Here is a 22,401-nt window from a genome sequence, read left to right as displayed (position 1 = left end):
ATACTTAATAAGTAGACTGAGCAAAATTTCAAAGATTGCTCACCCAAATAAACACAAGAGATGTGTTCGCAGCTGGAGTTTACATGCAGTGATATTCATTTTTAATTGCAAGCAGTTTCTTCAGGGGTAAAAGCTAATTAAATCTAGTCAATGCAGTTGCGAGTATCAGTTCACATTACCTGTTTTAGAGTGACCGGTTAAAGGACGAGAGAGGAATTCTCTCATGGCACTGCCTGTAATTTTTGATGAGATAAAACCCTTGACGTAAGACCTCACATGCCTCATTTTTTGTTCACCGCTGCCATGTGAGGGTCTTGTTTTGCCCCCACTGATGATTTGACAAGGGTATCGGGTCGCTGAGCTCATTTAACACGCTGAAAACACAACTCAAGCATGTCAGGAATTCGCAATGAATAGTGACAGATTTGGATGCACTAAATTCAGGTGCAGCTTTGCTATGAGGGGTCAGCATGGGTTTGATTTATGTGTTTGTATAAGTATGTGCACCCATGCACCCATTATCATCACGTTCTGGTCTCAGACGGTTTGCTGACCTGTTGTTATGGGGTGATATGGCACCTGAGGGCATAATAAGACCATCACACATATTCATACTGAGCATTGTTTTAGTGTGAATGGCTGTTTGTGTGTTTTTTGGTTGAGATGGTGAGAATTGAATGTTTGTTTGGTTCATCAACTTACATTAAATTACTATTAAGACCCCGATATACTCAATGCAAAGCTTTTTTTTCTCTATTTAGAGGTAGAAAGAAGTATGAAATACTATTAACAACCATTCTGATCCCCTCCTCCCTGCAGTTTTAGAATAAAAAATAGAGCTGTGACAATATTCGCATTGCCATTCCTTCTTAAAATAAAACAGTGCTTTAAGGCTTGTACACACCGGGGTGCTTTTTGCCTATATTTATCATCTGTGTTTTTCGAGATGTGTTTCTCCATTCAAACCCAGGCTATTTTCATCTGTGCATCATCTTGTTTATTGAATGAAAGTGAAACTGGGATCACCTCAATTGTTTTGTACTTGTTTTTGCATCAATGTTGTTTACTGTAACTTCTGGGCAAAACTCCAGAGACATGAACAAAAGTGTCAGTGATTTTTGGAGAAGTTTTTGATGCAACGCATAAAAAATGACGTAAAAATTTACAGTTTAATGTCCGTTGTCTTGTACGTTGGTGTGCATGATCAGATTGGTGCTCTTTGTTTAGTCTTGAGGCAGTAAACACCGACAAACAGCACAAGCAAAAAGCATCCCATGGGCCTTCAAGCTATTTTTAACCATACACTCAAAGTGCTTGTGTGTTTGGCTGAGTCATGTACAGTAAATTGACAATGTTCGAGTTGTGTGTGTAAGGAATTGGAGGTGAGCTAAGTATGGCTGTTTGGAAAGCATACAGTGCCGTCTGCTAGTAAAAATTAAGCTCAGAATCGATTCGTGAGAAATGAAGTTTGAAAATTTCAGAATTGATTCAGAATCGATTTCTCCAACAATTTTTTGTCACAGCTCTAATAAAAACTTAATTATACAGAGTTTGCAATCAAAAGTTTTGTGTTTTGAATAAGATGTTCATTTGTGGGCTTCACGGTGGTGCAGTGGGTAGCACAATCGCCTCACAGCAAGGTCACTGGTTGAAGTCTCGGCTGGGTCAGTTGGCATTTCTGTATGGAGTTTGCATGTTCTCCTCGTGTTAATGTGGGTTTTCTTCCGGGGGCTCCGGTTTCCCCACAGTCTAAAGACTTGTACTATAGGATAAACTAAATTGGCCTTAATGTATGAGTGTGAATGCAAAAGTGCATTGGGTGTTTCCCAGTGATGGCTTGTGGTTGGAAGGGCATCCGCTGCGTAAAACGTGCTGGATAAGTTGGCGGTTCATTCAGCTGTGGTGACCCCTGATTAACAAAAGGACTGAGCCGAAAAGAAAATGAATGAATGTTCATTTGTGGCAAATAAGAAATTAGTTGAGCATTAATTTGCAAAACATAAAAATGACAATTTGGTATGTCAATTTAATCATGACAATTTAATATATATTAGACCTTAATTACTACATTATTTAGACTTTTAAAAAATCAGAAAACCAGTAATAACTTTGAAATAGTCTCCTAATTATTTCCAGATGTAAGTGTTGTGCATTTTACTTTCATGAACAAAATGAACAAGAAACTAAAAGAGAGTGAGAGTGGGGAGAAACAGCAATTAAAAAGCAACTGATTATAGTGATGTGAATTTTGAAAAAGCTCTGCAATTTGGCCCTTAATTCATGTCATGTTGATGCAGATCACTTCATATAGCAGATTAATTTAAAACAAGCTGCATTCCAATATTAAACATAAAAAATAGGGAAGTTGTTGCTTTCAGTTAGTTACATTTCAGTTTCTAATATAAAATGTCTCTTCAGTGTTTTTAGACATCTGAGCTTTTAAGAGATTACTCAAAATCAGCAAGACTGTGAAGAAAAGCTTTGATTGTCATGCACATCTTGTCAGGGAAGCACGCTTGTGTGATAAGTTGTAAATCTCCTCCGAAGGTCAGAAGGCACTCTCGTGATGAAACCCACAAAAAAGAAAGCCAGGAAATCCTTAAAGTGCTACATTATAAACAGAGGTTTCATCTGCTTTCGTTGATTAAGTGTGACTAATAATCACACCATTACAGAAACATCTCACAGAAGGATTTATTTCAAACACTCTACTGTATTTTTACTATATGTGGAAATTTCAAACATGCAGTGTTAACTACACAGATCCTGCTGGAGGTTTACAAGAACTGGCTTTACTGACAAAATGTGCATGAAAATAGTCTTCGATTAATTGGCCTTTCCAACCTTATATGTAAACATCACAGACTAATAATAATTTGAGGGTGTTTATCAGCCAAGTCAAACTATTAAAGAAAGTTTGCTTTTGTAAGCTCTTTCGAACTCCTGAATTGAACTTTATTTTGGCCTGATTGTTTTTTCAAAATGTTTCGCTTTCGTTTGAAGTATATGGGGGTCTTTAGGCCATTTCACACCACACAACAAAAGCCGACCAGCAGCAACAGACGCTTCATCTGGTTTCAGCAAATCAGTGTGTTACCCATCAACATCTGTTGGCATTAGTCAGTGCTTTATTTTCGCCAAACAAACATGTTCAGTTGCTTTTTGTTGGGTTGTGAAATATCTGAGAAGTGATGTACTGTAATTTGGTGGTTGGCGTCTGTGTGTAAAGCGTGAATCAGACTTTTGAAGCATCAAAATGAAAGGAACAACCTATTCTTTTTCTCCCCGATACCTGTGGTGTTGTGCTGGTTGAGGCTGATCTCATGTATCACATCACAGTGGAAATAGACACATATTTTCTGCCTGTATGAAGCCATGACAGACAGTCCTCCTGCTCGCAAACAACAGAGGATTGGAAGAATTGACAACACCAGCAGATGAGCTGTCAGATTTGATTTACTTTAGAAAAGATATATTTTTCTTATAACACTTTATAATTGGTCACACTTTATTTTAAGGTACAATAATCGCTATTGATTCACCACTATGACTATTTTCTTTCGTTAAACTCTGAATTTGCTGCTTATTAATATTTATTAAGGTAGTAGGTTTTAGGGGTGTAGAATAAGATCATACAGAATATGTACTTTATAAGTACTAATAAACATTCAGTATATTAATAATAGGCAGGTTATAAGCAACCTGTTAAAAGGGAGAATTGTTACTTAAACTAAAGTGTTACCTTATTTTTTTATTTGTTATGGTCATTAATGCAGTCTCTGCTGCAAATAGCGAGTTCATTTTCACTTTGTTTTCTGCGAGGTTAAATGTCACAGAGGTTCATATTTGAAGCCCCCTCCAGCACCGCAGGAGATGACAACGTGTGAATAGATGATCTGAGGAAAAGAGATAATGCCGAGAGAAATATACCTCTATTTTTTTTTCTCGTCTGTGAATTCTGCAACAAGACACATGACTCATCTTGGCAGAGTATTTTTTCGCTTTTGCTTGAGACTCATTTCTGCTGCCTCTACCAAATGGAAATGCTGAACATCCTTACTCTCATGAAAAAAAACAAATGTCTCAAGATGTTAAACAGGCTGTTTTCGGAATTCATTTGTCCTCAAGCTGAGAGCCAGAGAGGTGAATTGAGCCTGTATTTTCATATCTGGAGGTGCGAAATGTTTTATTTCCGAGGTGTGGACCTCTCCACAGTGCTTTAAATTACTCAAGGGACTTCAAATCATTGGACTTTTTTTTTTTAAACGCACAAATATGTTCAAATGTATTTCCTTCTTTACCCTTATTTTCATGTAAATCACTCTGGAGTAAGATCAGCAGCGTGTGATCAGCTAAACTCTAAGTAGCAGTTGTTTTGCAGTGGTTTTCATGTTTTCTCCTTTCATGTTTTGAATATTCTCTGTGGTGGGTTGTTGAACTAATGCAGTTTCTCCAGTGTTTCGTGGGTTAACCTGTTTGTTTTGTTGATTTGTGAGGTGATGGGTAATCCGAGGAGCTGTAGAGATGGTCTGTTGTTTCTTTATGATGTTGTGCTGTCATGTAGTGGTGTATTAGTACTAGCTGATGGCCTCTGACAGTCTTCAACACTCAATCTTGGCATATTTCTGCATATTCTTCTTACAAAACAAAAAAATGAATCAGAATGCACACGATCTGCATAATCGCTAATCTAGACTGATAAGTCTTGGTTTTAGCCCTTAGCCGGAAACACAATTTTGGTTTGTGTTTTTTTCCTCATGTGAAATATTGCCATGGAGGATTGTTTCGCACTGAGGCAGATGAGCAGAGACACGCGGGCGGCCCAGGGGAACTCGCCATGTCCCATGAGATTACACTGCACACATCCACACAATGAAAGCTGTTTCACCCTCGAGCGTACTGTTGTCGACCACGCACTGAATCAACCTCTGTTGTTACACTTTGAAAAACAGGTAACTGTTTTCCACGATTTTTCTGTGAAGAACTGTGGGACTGTAGATTCGATGTTGTATGAGCACTGTTAAGGTGGGACTACATTTATTCATTTCTAGACTCTTGATGGATGTTGAGTGAAGATTTACGTAAAAGTGAAAATGTTTGAAGCAAATGTATGTGTTTAGGAGCTGGGTGAATGGAAAATTCTAGCATTATTTACTTTCATGTCATTCTAAGCTTGTGTGGAAGTCATTTAACATATGAGACTAACTTTTCCCCATAAATGCAGTGTTATGGAAGCTTGATTCTGCTTTTAAGAAATTAATTAAAGCACAGTTCAGACTTTTTTGAGATGTTTTATTAAGTATGTTTATTTCTGCATCTTACAAAAGCATGTTTGGATCTTGCATGTTTATATTAATTTGTGAGAAATTAAGCAACCCCGGCTTATTATTGATATTTGCCCCTGTATACATTTCTGGAGAGTGTGAAATTTGTCCCAAAGGGTATGTTTTTTTTTTGTTTTTTTTTTGCATTTTTTTTTCTTTTTTTTTGCAAATCCACCAGAGGCAGCAGTGTACGCTTTTTCAGATCTCAAAATCTCTGATCTCAAATTTCAATCGCAAGTGCCATTTGTGCCTGCTGTTCTCACGTAAATCCACCAGAGATCGCTGTTGACTGACTGAACGATGATGCCCCCACAAACCCCCTTTCCTAAACCCAACCGATAGTGTTTTCAAAGCACTGATTAACCCCCATAGTGCCTTCCCTAAAGCCAACTGACATATTTTTTAAAAGCAATCCAGAAAAAGAGTGGCCGCCTGAGTTTTGCCATGTTTTTAAATCGTACCACGTTCTCACCCTGTTATTTACTTTTATTAGTTTATTTCTTGCCTGTTTTAGTTTTATTTGCTTTCTGGAACCTATCTTTGTCAGACTCGAACCCCATTGTAGCAGTCAACTCCTCTCTGTGTCTCAAATCTGCCGACGTATGCAGCGAGCCACTAAGCAAACTGGTAACAGTTGAAAAGTCATCCACGTGGCTCAGCTGGTATCGCGAAAACAAACAGAAGCAGCATCATATCACCTTGTAGCATTCGTTTTAAAGACGAAATGCAGCTCTGGCTACATTATTCACACTCTACAGAATGTATACGGGGGTACGTTTTCACAATAAGCCTGTTTTGATTTTTTTTCATTTTGGGAAATAAACTTTATTCTCACAGTTTTGAGTTTATAACTTGCATTTCTTTCGTTCTTAAGGATTCTTAGTTTTTTTCGTGGCTTCTATTTCTATAATTGCTCCTTTATCTTACAAATCTGGCTTTTTTTCTAAATTGTGAAATATTGAGACTTTTTTCTAAAGATTAATTAATTCCCATAACATGAATTTTATTTATTGATTTATTTATTTATAAACATCCATACACAGGCATTGCATTAAATAAATTCATTTTTGCTCCACAGAAGAAAGTCAAGTTTGGAGTGACATGAGAGCGAAGAAATGTTTGCAGAATTTGTAAGTGAACTGACACTTTAAAGGTGCTGTAGTTGCCAACAATATACTCATTCAACCAGAAACCCAATTGTTCAGAGACACAAATGTACAGATTTACTGACAGATTCCACTTTTTTTACTGAAGTGACAAGTGATTCTGATTGGCTAAAACAGAATTGGGTGCCCCCTTGAATAGTTATTATCTTAGTTTCTTTCTAACAGTATCACATTCTGTCGCAGAGACAGATGTGCGTTCTCAGGACACCTATTTCAGTGATATCTGTCCTATTGTAGTTATATTTTCAATGTGGTATTGCCGAAATGGCTTACAGCACCTTTAATGCTGTCTTCAGGGTGAAGATTAGTTAGAAAGCAATATATAAACTGCACAGAGTATTAGTGAACTCTTTTGGCACCGGTTAAAGCCCCCATTGTATACTAGCAGAGAATGGAGCTGCATATCGCATCGAGAACTTCACTTGAAAACTTTCTAGATGGGTTAACGTGGTCTGGATTGAAATCTGAATTGTGTTGAACCGTGTTTGACACACAAGTGCGAGTCCAGTTCAGTAGTTCAGTGCCTATATATGTGAGGTAGTGCCTCTACTGCGATTTCTGTAATAAACTCTTTGAACATTTCTATGTCATCCTGTGTGCTTCAGTGTCTTCCTTGAAATTGTATGTAATGTTGGTAATTACTAAACACATTCAGAAACATAGCTAGAGATGTGATTGGCTTTTTTTATCAATGATAGTTATTCATTTTATCTCTTAACCTCATATCTGATAAAAAAAAAACAAGATATTGAATGGTTTTTCCCAATGCTGTGTTCATTATACATTTATGAATATGCTTATTAATTTCCCCCCGCACTCAGTCTCTCTTATTGAACTGTAATAGAAGTGTTAGTAAACATTACACAATGACAAATGAAGATTAATCGGTTTGTCAATCATTACAATTTATTTATTCAAATGCTGAATAACCCAGAAAGCACAAGTCTATATCACTGCATCGCGTAGTGGGAGGGACTTTTAATCCAAGTGGGTTGGGTTTCCTTAAAGTGGGAGGTGATTCTGCCATGGGTAGGTTGGGTTATATCTAGTCTAGACAGTTTACAGCTGCGCTACTGAGCATCTGCACATCAATATAGGATGATTTTTGTGACACTGCACAATAAGAATTACTGTTGGAGTCTTTTCATTTCTGTAATGGGTAGGTTTAGGGTTGGGGTATGTGAAGATGTAATAAAACACAATAGGTTGGGCTCTGTGTCATCCACAACACATTAAATAAAGCAATCAAAAGCCCCAGGACATTGTACAGCCCACCTGGAGCTCAAGTCTCACCAATTTACTGTTAGTGTAAACTTTATTGTTCCCTTTTGGGACGATTTGTTCTGCATACTAACAGATTTATTATTATTTGCAGTGTAATAGATTTACAACACGTATATCATACCACACACTTAAGACAAACATTAAACAATATTAATAGCACCTACCTCTTCTCATTAAAATTCAGCCAATCAATCGTACAAGGAATGAATAAAAAATTAAATCTGTTGGTCCTTGCCAAAGGGACCCTATACCGAAAGTATTTAAAAGGAATCAAAGAGGATAGGAAAAATATCAGATGTAATCTGATAGTCTTACTTGTGGCTGTTTCTCAATTCCAAGAACGCAGAGAACGGACTTGCGTTCTTGTGGAGACCGGTCTTGCCAAGTGTCCTCGGAACTTCAGAAGAACGAACTCAGGAGACCGCGAGGGCAGAGAATGTGTCCTTTGAGAAATGGGATGCTGCGTTCTTCCTGATGGTCACGTGACCTTCACGCGTTTTAAATGGAAATTATTTAAACATTACAGCACTCATACAACGATTTATTGTTTCCCCCCTTTTCAAAATATATACTTTGCATTAAAACATTATAAATATACCCTGCACAATATAAATAAAACAAATTTTAATACGAATTTCAGCAAACAAACAACCCTTAATGTGTTTATTCCTTTATTAAGATATTCATGTTAATGTTTATTTTCACTGTTTCATTTAGGGAAACTCCTGAGGTAAATAATTTATATCTCTGAACTTTAATAATAAATCTAAATAAAATGCTGCGCTTCCCACCTCCAGTCGCAATGACTTCTGGGACTTCCAGGGCGAGTTCGGTGCTCAAGTCTGCATCAGTGCGTCCTAGATATCAAGATCACATCCGGGAAGTTTCACGCGTCCTACTTGCGGTCCTGAGTATAGACCAATTACCATGTTTGTAAACATTTAGGATGCGCGCGCAGGGAGGTGGCAGAAAAAAACGGGAGCGCTAGCATTTACAGCGAGGGAATGACATCAGATGCGGTGCAGAGTTTGTTGTTGTCTTAGAAATAAGATATATTGATTACACATTATATATATTATTTACACAATGCTTTCAGCATATAACAGCTCATCGCCCAGTGATAAGCACAGTGATTCGGCAAAATTAACGTTAAAGTGAGCGGCGTTCATCTGACAGGTCCATTGGCGATAGCACCCACCCAATGGATATTGGATAAGACGAAATGACTAAGCATCCAGCTCCAAATATACAATCTCATTGAAGCTCCAAGTGATTTTACAAGAGAGAAGTTAAAGGTCTACAAGTCTTTGGATCCCAACAAAAATGTTCTGTGTGGTCATGTGCAAGAAATAATGCTCCATGATGACCAGATTCAACACTATGTAGAGCTAAAAACCGATATTCTGCTTAGCCAAAGACAAGGAAAGAAGACGGAGTTAATGTTATACAAGACCTGGGTAATTAATCACCAACAAGTAAACGACTGCATTCTGACAGCGAACTGCACCTGTACGGCAGGATACGTGAACGAGGTAAAGTCGGTTTTATATTCGCACATTCGGACTTTCTCCTTAACAATATAATTTCATTAAAGTATTATTTGCAAACTCTAAATAGCGAAATCTTATTAGCAGCCAATGACTATCGAAGTACAACATGTTCACAGTCAAATAAACTGTCACACTTGCAGGTTATTTCAGACCAAATATTAAAAGTGCAGTGGTAAACAATATAGGGAGTGTGTCACAAGTTGTAACTGAATGAATTTGTGAATATAAAACCAACTTTACCTTAATAAACGTAGCTAACTTTCACGTTTCATACTTAGCATTCAGTGTCCGCAATTTAATTCACCATATGTAACTGTTTTTGCTGAAATCATTTCTGCAATCAAAATGAGTGATGTGTATGATTCAGCAAAGCGTGAACTTACCTGATATGACATGAGAACTGCAGAGTCCAGCATTTCTAATTTGCTCCAAACGTCATTCAGCTCCCATTTAGCCAAAGACGTCTGCAGTCAGTATTAAAGCAGTGTGTGGTGTATGGTAAAAGTTAAGTTTTCTATTTTTGGACTCGAATTTGGCATCCTACTGCACAAAACAACATTTTTCCCATTGCAGCCCGTCCTTTTTTTACAACCGGGGACCCGTGTGACGTAGGTTGGTAATTGATCTATTGGAACTGAACTTGGGCAGCTGATGATGACGTTGCACGAGAACGCAAGACCGCTGAAGAACGCACATTGAGAAACAGTACAAATGGAATAACCCCTTTACGTTTACCTCTAATACTTTGCTGCAGTTATTCACAGTTTTTCTTAGTCACTTTGGAGCATTTCTCTCAACACTATTTACATTTGCACAACAGTTAATGCATTTCTCAAAACAATTAGTCATTTGTGCACATCTAGTAGCAGTTTCTCATTCCTTTCAACAAATAGAAAATGCTTTTGAACATGCATCAGCTGCTTTCATACAACTCTCTGCTGTTTTATAACATTACCATTTGCTTATGTCATGTCAGTCAAAATAAACTAAACTTGTGAATGCTGAATAGTCATTCCATTTAAAACTAATAGCCCTCATTTCATTACTTAAGACATTACATACAAACACTTTTAAAATCTTTTTAAATCTCCTAAAAAAAAGGGTTCTAAATTCAATAGTTTCATGAATGATTTCATGACTATCTTGCAAAGGTCATTATAATTATTGAAGCTGCCGGCAGTACATCTTGTCTACATTGTGTCTACTGCACTTGTTACAATGTGAGGATTTGTGCAGAAGTGCATTGAACAAAAACAGAGAAGTATTTCTAGCTTAATCAAAATAATAAATAGAGGCCGGGAATTTGTTTTATTTATCACCATCTTTTGATAGATAGATAGATAGATAGATAGATAGATAGATAGATAGATAGATAGATAGATAGATAGATAGATAGATAGATAGATAGATAGATAGATAGATAGATAGATAGATAGATAGATAGATAGATAGATAGATAGATAGATAGATAGATAGATAGATAGTCTCCAAGTGACACTAAACAATTGAAATAAATTGATCTGAGGGATAAGTTGTGGTTGTTTTTTTAACTGAACAAAGATGAATGAATAAATCTCCAAAAATGTCACCTCCATTTATTTTGGATGAAGTACAGAAGCAGAAAATCTTCAAATGTCACAAACTCTTGGCAAGACAGGGATTAAAGATCTCTTGTTTCTCTCCTGCCTGTTAGAGGCTGATTTACGACTTTCTGGTCTGCCAATCGTCTAAAATGACACCATGATTTTGTTTTTTTCTCTAATATCCTCCTCAGTTACCTAACATAAAGCCGTTTTACTTCTAACCAGCTGTGCACCTAATTAGATGAAGGACGTAGCCAAATAATTCATTAATTTGCATCAAAAAATAATTAACAGTAAACTGTAAAATACTTTAATAATAAGCCCTTGAATCCGAGCGCATGCAGGTAACTGCTGATACTCTAATTAAACAGCAGCGGTCTGTACTTATCCTGATTTCTGCTCTTTAATTTCCCCGCAGTGTGTATATGTGCTTCATTATTACTCATTCTGATTAAAGGGACGAGATGTACTGCGAAGAATATTACTCCGGGTTCCCTGCTGTGTGTTTTGGGAGAGGGGCTTGTGGAGGTAAGATGAAAGACAGAGGAGATGTTTATTCTCTGCCCTGGCAACTGGATCAGACGTTAATCTTAATTCAGGGCCAATGAATAGCTGTCCTCATGGAGTCGTTTTGATTGCATAACGTTGACACCCGCGGTCAGTTTGCTGACTAATGCGGAGAACTGTATCATTCTGAGGTACTCTTAGCTTGGTAATCGCATTAACCTGTGTTAGATACTCACAAGTCCTTCTGACTGTACACTCTTTAATCCAAACGATTATAAATGATATTTTGTGTGTAAATCAGTCACCGTTTGGTATTTTAGATATAGGCTGAAAAGAAAATGATCAACCAATTACAGTACAAAACGGTAGCCTTTGTAACACTGACACCCAGGGGCATCTGCTAGTATTTCGTCTTATTCATTCTTATTCATTTCTTTTCGGCTTAGTGCCTTTATTAATCTGGGGTCGCTAGAGTGGAATGAACTGCCAACTTATCCAGCATATGTTTTATGCTGCGGATGCCCTTCCAGCTGCAACCAATCACTGGGAAACACCCATACACTCTCATTCACAAACATACACTACGACCAAGTTTATTCAATTCACCTATAGTGCATGTCTTTGGACTGTGGGGGAGACCAGAGCATCCAAAGGAAACTCACGCAAACACTGAGAACATGCAAACTCCACACAGAAATGGCAACTTACCCAAGAAGGGCTTGAACCAGTGACCTTCTTGCTGTGACGCAATCGTGCTACCCATTGTGCCACTGTGACGTCCCGTTATCATTATTATTATTATTATTCATTCATTTTCTGTCAACTTAGTCCCTGATTAACAGGGGTAACCACAGCAGAATAAACCGCCAACTATTCCGGCTAACCGATTTAGTGTACCAGATTAAAACAGAGATAAATCATTTTTAAATGTTGCAGATAAAAATCAACACAGTTCAGCAGTTTATTAAAACAGTAGATATTAAAATCCACTTATGACTTGTAATCGTAATAAGCTTATTTAAAGTGAACAACACTGCAGCGCTCATTTCTCAATCAGTCTTTCTTGATTACTGCCTCATTTGGAGCTGTTACGACTCTGAAAGTACTAAATTGTTTTAAGATGTAAATGATTTGTAATTACAAAGATTTGTTATCTGGTGCAATGCACAAAAACTGAATAGGCTACAAATATGAGGAAACATAGCTTTTAGACTATTTTACATCACAAATGTGTGTGTAATTTGTGTTGTATTCTTGTTTTCCATATTTGTTATTGCATCCTGTATTAATCCAATAAGATTATTAATTATTGTGCAATGAGTGGCCTGGATCGCTCTAGGCCAGAGAAGCTTATCCTCATGAAATATGCAGTCAGCACTTTGGAAAAGGTCTTTAAATATCATGGACTGACAAAACGGACAGCCTTTTGTGGCTGTGTTACCAACTAACAAACTAATTTTAAAAAAAAATGGAATAACAATTTTTAAACAATTTAGTAAATTTCACAAATAATTACGTTAATTAAGTTATTGCAGAGAGTGACTTGAATATAATAGTACATTCTTAGAAATGAAGGTATGCATGCTGTCACTGGGGTGATACCTTTTCAAAAGGTACAAATTTGTACCTAAAATGAACATACAGTATTAATACCTCAAGGGTACATACTACCTTAAAAGTACAAAAGTGTTCCTCTTAAAATTTTTAGGTTAAATATTTAGCTAATATATACGTTGGGCAGCACAGTGGTGCAGTGGGTAGCACAGCACTCTCATCTCACATCAAGATCGCTGGTTCAAGCCTCGGTTGGGTCAGTTGGCATTTCTGTGTGGAGTTTGCATGTTCTCCCCATGTTTGCGTTGGTTTCCTCCGGCTGCTCCGGTTTCCCCTACAAGTCCAAAGACATGCGCTGTTGGTAAATTGGTTTAGCTAAATTGTTTGTTGGGTATGTGTGTGAATGAGTGTGTATGGGTGTTTTCCAGTGACGGGTTGCAGCTGGAAGGGCATCCACTGCGTAAAACATATGTTGGATAAATTAGCGGTTCATTCCCCTGTGGCAACCTCAGATTAATAAAGGGACTAAGCTGAAAAGAAAATGAATGAGTGAATGAATATATACTTTTGAGGTACCAATATGGACCCTTTACGTATAAATGTGTACATTTTGAAAAGGTACCTCCTCAGTAACAGCATGCATACCTTTATTTCTGAGTGTATAGCAAGACTAAAATAATGTTACACTTCACAATAGGGTTTATGAGATAATAATAGTGGCTGTATCTACTAACATGAAATAAATAGGGGAAAATACAATTCGTCACCTTGGAATTATAAGGTTCTATCTGATCATTTTGAGATATTGAGCTTCAAAGTTTTTAAATTCCATATAGCAAACATTATGTGTGTGTGGAGAGGTATAGAATGATCGAAAACCCAATGAGGGGGGAGAGCATGCTCAGAGCCTGGCGGCTAATCAGCAGGCCAATCAGAAATAATAAATAACATCTGTTTATTCTAGTGATTGGGCTGGAGAGACACTCTTCTTAAGGAGAACAGAAAGAGCAGGCAGGAGAAGAGAGCGCACACACACAAAGTCATTTAATAAGAGCATGTCAATAAGTCTATTTTGACAAAATTTCAGATAGAACCTTATAATTCTAAGGTGACAAATTATTATAGTTTTTTTTTCATCATTTGTTAACATTGATTAATGAAAATAAAGTCATTTATAGTTTAACTTTTGGTGCATTAACTAATGTTAACAAGATTTTAAAAATGCTATGATTAATAAATGCTGTTCAAGTATTGTTCATTTTTAGTTCATGTTAGTAAATACATTAACTAATGCGTCCTTAATGTGACCGATGCTACTTTCTTGTTTATTCCAAAATGTATTTTTATAGTGAAGAACGATGCACTGTGAACACCCACAAGTCAGACACTTCTCCACTGCACATAAAGAGATTATCATCTTATATACCGTCATGAAAAAATCTTATATACCGTCAGTGTACTGTTTTGCATTTTTATTCTTTAATATCACATGTGTAATCCCATTTCCTCGAGGTAATACAACCTCATTGCAGAACTATTGACATTGTGGCCTTATATTGATAACAGGATGCCATACTTTCTCCAACAGATTCCTTCAGTCATTATATAATGAACTATTTGCTGTAACCTGAGGTAATAAATGAAACTGAGCAACATTATTATGTTTAAAACAGGTTTGTGAATTGTCTTGCTCTGTGAAAGACATCAAAACTTTATTTGAGATTTTTCTGTAGGGTTTTATAGTGAGATTTTCAACCTAAAATGTTGGTGGTGAAAAACGGTGCACACTAAACTGTATCAGCATTCTACTTATCGTTATATGTGGTTATATCTGTGCAATTTATGTTGTAGAGCATACAGTTTAAAATTTGATTAGTTACTTAAAGTGAGTAAACCAAAACTTAAAATCAACAAGTTGACTTTACGAAAATAATGTATGTAAACTCATTGTAAACTATTTACTTTTTCCAAATCTGCTCTCCAGCGTGTCTTCTAAATTCAATACAGCCTATAATTGTAGATTTTATAGACTCAATGAAGCACCAAGTACGTAATATTGTGATAATTATAGTAGTTTTTTTTTTTTTTTTTTTTTTTTTTTTACATAAGTGCTAAAATAGTCTGTAAGAATGGATTAGTTGACTTTAAAAAAAAGTAAGTCATTAACATAATTATAAAATTCAACTTAATAGTTCCAAGTTGTAATGGATGCACTTTATTTTTGTAAAGTCAACTTGTTGCTTTTAAGGCAATTGGTTTAACTAATAACTTTTTACAATGTACATAAAAATATTTTTGTTGGTTGTTGAAGTTTCTTTTATGTTCAATCTACTTTAACTTGTAAAAACTAATAAGTTAACCTAATTCCTTCATGTTGTCCAAACACAAATTGTTTGTATGGAACCCAGCTTTTTTGAAGTGTATAGGTCAATCAGTCACAGAAAATGGGATTTTTGCAAAAACAATATGTAAACGCTTTTAAAAAGAATAACAATAAGAGTATATGAACTTTTAAAGTAGAATCTCTGACACTGAACAAAAATCATTTCTAATGTTATAATTGTATGCGTTATTTGCATACATCATTTTTTTAATATAATGGTTCTTTACCATTAGTGTTCCATGGAGAGCTTGAAAATCTATTAAACCTTTCGACTGCTCAGAAGGTTTTTTCTTTGTGGTGGTAAATCAATATTTAGGTTAACATTAAACTTTTTTTAACATTCTCTTTAATGTTCTTTTAGGAATCAAATATGACTTTATGTTTATGTGTTGTAGGAGTGTAACGTAAAAAAAATCATTTTAACTTTAAAAATAAACAAACTTGAACTGATAGTTTAGTTCCTGCAGTGCAAATACTGCAAAAAGCAAGTACATTTGCCAATAGTAACAGGAACTATTTTCTTTAGGTGCAAAAGCCCCAATATAGAGCAGTCATGAGCAATATTGGTTATCTAAGCAACCTTGAATGGAGGATAAACTTTTTTATTCTTAGTGCAAAAAACATTAAAAAAAAAAACTTTTCATTCATCAATCTTCCTTCAGCTTAGTCCCTTTATTCATCAGGGTTCCCCACAGAAGAATGAGCCGCCAACTTATCAGGCATATTTTTTACACAGCGGATGCCTTTCCAGCTGCAACTCAGTTCTGGGAAAGACTCTCATTCACACACATACACTACAGCCAATTCAGTTTATTCAATACACCTATAGCTCATGTCTTTGGACTGTAGGGGAAACCGGAGCACCCAGAGCAAACCCACGACAACACGATGAAAGCTTTTATGAAAAGTTTCATAGATGTAAATGGTAATCCACCGTCAATGAATTTTCTAATGTGTATTAACAACAACAATTTATTATGTAAATGTAAGGTTGAAATTATGTTAAAGTTCCTTATGCAAACATTACATCAAATAGCATTTTAGTTTTCATTGTTGTCCAAAGCAGCACCCTCATGAACTAGGCCAAACTTCTCTGCATCCTATTTTTGAATAACTATTAATAGGAAGGGCAGAGGGGATTATGACTCAGATAGTCTGAATGATTCACAGGATTGAGTAAGATCGGTATCCAGTGAGCCACTTCAACATTTTAGATCCAAAGACCCTATCAGATCCCAAACCCTCAACCAGTGCTACATTTTGTCTGGTAACATTTTAGAACCACAAATTCTGTTTGTCATTTGGTCTTTTAATGTCAATTTTATTGCCATCGATTGTCCCAAACCATCCAAACAACAGACATTGATTATTAATGATATTCACTCTACTCTGTTGTTGTTTTTTTCAGAACTTTTACCGGCTATGAAATCAGTTAAAATAAAAAAACATTTATTTTCGATTGTAACTTTGATTATAGACCATTTCAATGTGTACATGTCACTGGCCCATAAACATTTCCTGCTCATTATCAAATCATATTCATAACTGTAACTAGAGGCAATTCAATCATAACTTATTGTTAAAACAGCTATCATAACATTATTTATCAATATGTGACTCTTTTTGGATTCTCGGAAGCTATGGAAAATAAAAATGTAAAACAAGAAACATGTTGGGACCATTGTTTTTTGTTTACACCCCTCAAAATGATGTTATTAGACAGTAGTCAACATTTGAAGTAGATCAAAACCTTTCATCGAAAATTACCGGACAACACACATTCTTGTCTTGGGACAAATTTGAAAAAGTTTTCTGATCCACTTCAAATTTTGACTAATGTACACATTTTACTAAACATTTTAAAATCTATTTTAATGTCCTCAAATCGACTGCAAGATCTTCACTGGTTCGACTTTGTCTCAAAAATTAAGTGCTATTTTAACATCCATTTTGAGCAGCTTTTCCTGGTGATTAGGTGAAAAAGCGATCTGATATACTTAGTCTCTTTGAACCCAAACATTTATATTAATTTGAACAGGTAAAAAATAGTGTGGTCATGGTTAATGTTCTGACATAGGTATCTCGGGGAGCCATTGAACCTGCGCTGAGCAGTGGAACTCTCTGTGGACTAAATGATCATCTTGTTTCAAGCTAATTGATTCAGACATGGATTGATATCAATAATCCCTTGCAGTCATGTGATCCAAAATAGTCCTTGTGCTGAATCTCAATCCAGTAGAGCACCTTCACCGGCAGGTTGAGTTTACTTTTACACTTTGGTAAACACAGACACCTTTTAACAACTTTATTTTTCTTCAAAGTGTCTTTTTTTATTGTATTGTATCATCAATTTGAGTAGCTTAGGGGTTTATTGGGATGTCTGGATCAGGAGGAACTCCAGGACACTAAAGCAGCCATATGTGATCATGGACATTTTGTGTTGAGAAGTAGAGCTTGTGTGTTTTTTGTTTTCATCTTTCGTGATGGGTCAGCGGCTCAGCGATGATTCGGACGAAAAAGAGATTGATGTTGCTGAACTACAGGAGTGGTATAAGAAGTTTGTGATTGAATGTCCGAGTGGAACCCTCTTCATGCACGAGTTCAAGAGCTTTTTCGGTGTTACTGAAAACCCGGAAGCAGCGGATTACATAGAAAACATGTTCCGGGCTTTTGATAAAAATGGGGTAAGTTGTCCAATTTCAGATATTTTAAAAAATATAGGGATATATACTTAATTTTGATCCTCTTTAAACATTCTGTTAACTAGAAGTAACTTCTGAAAGAAATAATAGTATGAATGGAGATTCGGGTTAATAGAAACAGTCCATCAAAAATAAAGTGTTACTAAAGAAAATACTTGACATTTGAAGTACATTGAAAAATATGATATAATTAACATAATATAATGTATGAACCTGAGATTTTCTTTTTCTTTGTTACAGGACAATACTATTGATTTTCTGGAATACGTGGCGGCCTTGAATCTAGTGCTGCGAGGGAAGTTGGAGCACAAACTGAAATGGACATTTAAAATGTATGACAAGGATGGAAGCGGTTGCATCGACAAAACAGAGCTCAAGGAGATTGTGGAGGTAATCATCCCTTGTGTCCTTTCTGTTGGTCAACAAGCTCAGACAATAATCAGGCTGATTTACAGATCGGTTGAGATTAGAACTCTTCGTGATTGACTACGCTGTAAAAAAGTCGTTCTGTGGCCTTGTAGATTTCATTACATTTAATATGTACACTTTATTTAATTAAATTCATTTCCTGTTTTTAGGGCATTTTTTGTTTTGAAATTACTTAATGTCTGCAATAAAATCTAACAAATTTTATTATAAGAATTTAGCTATTATTTTTGGATAATTGTAAAAAGAGAAAATATTAATTAAATCCAATGTGATTAAAATGAGCATTTTCAAATTCACAATCAGTTGCTGTAATAACAACCAATAATTAAATCAATAATTCTGGTTAAAATGTGCTAATGTACTGTTTTTAATCTACTGTTTTGTTTTTATGTACTGTTTTCTGATCTCCAGCTGCATTGGTGCTAAGGTTTCATGAGGATTTGATGAGCAGCTTTTATCTAGACAATGAAACCTACTGGTGATATGTTTATAGAGGTTTAATCCATTTGACCTCTATATTTGTATAGCAGAATATTTGTGTGCTGAGATTATTCCACTACTTGTTTTTTAAAGTGTACATATTTATTATTAAGTACTACTGTCAATATGAATTTTATATGAAACTTGTTTAAACTATGAAATAAAAACAAAAGTAACTGAGACTTTTTATTTCCCAAATTTGAGGGTAATAGTCAGAACTCAAGGTTTATACACTGTAAAAAAAAAAAATCTGGTTGTCTTAGATTTTTATACTTATACAAATTAACCTTATGTGTCCTTTGGACTTATAACATGTTAAACTGACTAGAAAACAGCTTATAAAATAAAGTTAGAACATGATTACATCATTTAATAAGTTATTTCATTCATTCATTCATTTTCTTTTCGGCTTCGCCTTAGTCCTTTTATTAATCTAGAGTCGCCAGAGCAAAATGAACCACCAACTTATTCACCATAGGTTTTACGCAGCGAACATAAGTTCATTGAATGACCTAAAATATGTTGTCAGGACTAACTGATCATATATTGTTTTTACAGTGTATGCACCAGTTTTTTCTCAGAATTCTACATTTATGTCTCACAGTTCTGGCTTTTTACACAGAGTTCCATGTTTATGTCTGGTAATTCTAATATTTTTTTCTTAGAAAGCATTTTATATCAAGCAGTTTTGAATTTATTGGTCATGAATTGGAAGTTTACCTCCCAGAATTTCATTTTTTCTCAACGTTCTGATATTTTTCTCTTCTCAAAATTGTTCTTATCTTGCAAGTCAGACATTAATTCAGAACTACTTGTTCACTTGCATTTTCTGACATTTTCCTCAGAATTCTAAGTTTATATCTTGCTGTTATAACTTATTCTCCACATTTTTTTCACAAACAAAATTCCCAAAGTTTACAATTCTGAGAAGAATGAAAAACTGAATCGAAACCAGTTTATAACAGATGTAAACTTGCAATTACCAAAACAATACCTTTTTTAAAATCGCAGAAACAAACGTTCATATATTTGTATGCATTCATGTTTACACAAGCACAATTATCACCTTTTATGTTACTTTTACAGTCAATCTACAGACTAAAAAAAGCCTGCCATGGTGAACTCGATGCAGAATGTAACCTGCTTACCCCAGATCAGGTGGTGGACAGGATATTTGAGCTGGTGGATGAGAACGGAGATGGTAAAATCTACTATGATTTATTATTTTTCAACACAATTACTAAAAAGTTAATCAAACTCTGGTTATTCTCTTTTCAGTCTTTATAATATAGCCTTGTTTATTTTAATGTCATTGGCATTAATAATTAAATGATCCAAGGCAGTCCTGATTGTCTTTGGTGTCCGCAGGAGAGCTTTCTCTGGATGAGTTCATTGACGGGGCTCGGCGTGACAAGTGGGTCATGAAGATGCTGCAAATGGACGTGAACCCCGGGGACTGGATCAATGAACAGAGACGCCGCAGCGCCAACTTCTGAACTCCACATTCACCAAAATAACCCTTAACATAAGCCTGCCCTTTAACCAGTCTCAGTCCTGGGTTGTCAAAGTCAATCTTGAGTCATCAGTATAAACTGTATATACTTCTATCAACTACTTTATACATTATCTCCTAGTCCTTTTCTGACCAACAGAATTTAATCACTTTTACATGTGTATATTCATTTTTTCTTCATTGTTTCTTGTTTTATTGACTTTTTGTTATTAGGACTATTATTATTCAGCATATAAGTGCATCTGACCTTTACTGTATATGGCATATTACTCAATTCATACAAAACAGCCAGTTTCAAATGGGCATATCTTTGTAAATATATGAATATTGTAAAGAGCTAAGTTTTTTGAAGGTCCTAATTGTAAAGGCACAGAATCTGTAAATGTCTCAAAAATAAAACTCACCAATTGTATATTAAATGTTTTGTTTATGTAATTCTTTGTTTTCTAATTTCTCATAAACTCAGGCTAGTAATTAAAACTATTTAGTTAAATTTTTATAGTCATTTGTTTTATAAAAGTAATTGGTATTTAGTAAATAGTACAACAGATTTTTGTGTTCACATCGATTCACATCGGTTTTTTCAATGGCTCAAACTTGACTCAAACCTTTAAGAGATTGTAATATTGGCTTGATTTGTGTTTATTAGTAAAGTCAACATTAGCTATTCTGATTTATAACTGAAATAACTCTTCATTCAATGTTTTTAAAGTATATTTTTGCAGATTTAAAATTATGTTTTCTATATAAGGCCAAGCATGAATAAGTTTAGAAGAGTTTTGCTCTTCCTACAGTTTATTAATTGAAACAGATTAGCATTTTTTAGGTATAGTAGTAATTATTTCAAAAAATCTCCTTAAAATAAATTACAACTTATTTTGCAGACTAAAACTATGTTATGCATACATGACTGTGTTAAACATGTTTTAATAATTAATAAGCTATTTAAGCTATACTTTCCCTGCTGATAACTTTGACCTAGGATATCATTCATTCATTCATTCATTCATTTTCTTTTTGGCTTAGTCCCTTTATTAATCCAGGGTCGCCACAGTGGAATTAACCACCAACTTATCCAGCACATGTTGCAGTGGATGCCCTTTCAGCTGCAACCCATCACTGGGAAACACTCACACACCTTCATTCACACACATACACAAGAGACAATTTTAGCATACCCAATTCACCTGAACCGCATGTCTTTGGACTGTGGGAGAAACTGGAGCACCCCACATGAACGCGGGGAGAACATGCAAACTCCACACAGAAATGCCAACTGACCCAGTTGAGGCTCGAACCAGCGCCTTTTTGCTGTGAGGCCACAGCACTACCTACTGCGCCACCAATTTAAAATGTCTGTTGTTAAAAAAAATTAAATAAATTGTAATCACACACATTATTTAATATTTAGCTTTCTATATTAAAATATACATTATGCGCTCAGACTCACGTCACTCTGCATTTAATAATAGGCCTAACTATTACTTAAACTGTTGGCTTATAAATATATGCATTAATTAATAATTTATACAAATACTATTATTTAATACAGATGTTTATTAGTAGTACACTCAAAAAAATTATGTTTGCTGTTTGTTCAAACTACTTAATTAAAATGGGCTGAAACAACACAATTCTTGAATTTTGGAGGAGACAACTTAATGGTTTTATGTTCAATCTACTTAAATTTGTAAAAACTATTAACAAATCTATTGTGTGGAACCCAGCATTTTTTACAGTCTTTCAAGTTAATTCTTCCAGTAAGCTATTAGCATTGTGCAGTTGCAGACTATCCATTGAATCCTGCTTGTGCCTCATTTAAAAGAATAAACAAACAAGTACGTCACAGATTGTTTTCTGCCATTTCAAATCAATAATCGACGCAAGCTTTATTTGTCGTGAACTTTCATTAGCTTTTAATCAATG

General features: G+C 35.3%; 1 protein-coding gene across 1 annotated transcript; it reads left to right on the top strand.

Moving 5' to 3' along the window:
* Positions 1 to 17,602: 17,602 nt before the first annotated feature.
* On the top strand, positions 17,603 to 20,880 carry guca1b (guanylate cyclase activator 1B). Its single transcript, NM_131871.1, is given in 4 exon segments — positions 17,603 to 18,035; positions 18,294 to 18,443; positions 20,049 to 20,163; positions 20,331 to 20,880. Coding segments are annotated over 4 exon segments (594 nt in total). The 5' UTR covers positions 17,603 to 17,834; the 3' UTR covers positions 20,459 to 20,880.
* Positions 20,881 to 22,401: the final 1,521 nt, after the last annotated feature.

The sequence above is a fragment of the Danio rerio genome, chromosome 23 (assembly GCF_049306965.1).
Source record: "Danio rerio strain Tuebingen ecotype United States chromosome 23, GRCz12tu, whole genome shotgun sequence".
Taxonomy (NCBI): Eukaryota; Metazoa; Chordata; class Actinopteri; order Cypriniformes; family Danionidae; genus Danio; species Danio rerio.
The sequence above is the reverse complement of the archived record's forward strand: the minus strand, read 5'-3'. Positions and strand labels throughout refer to the sequence as shown.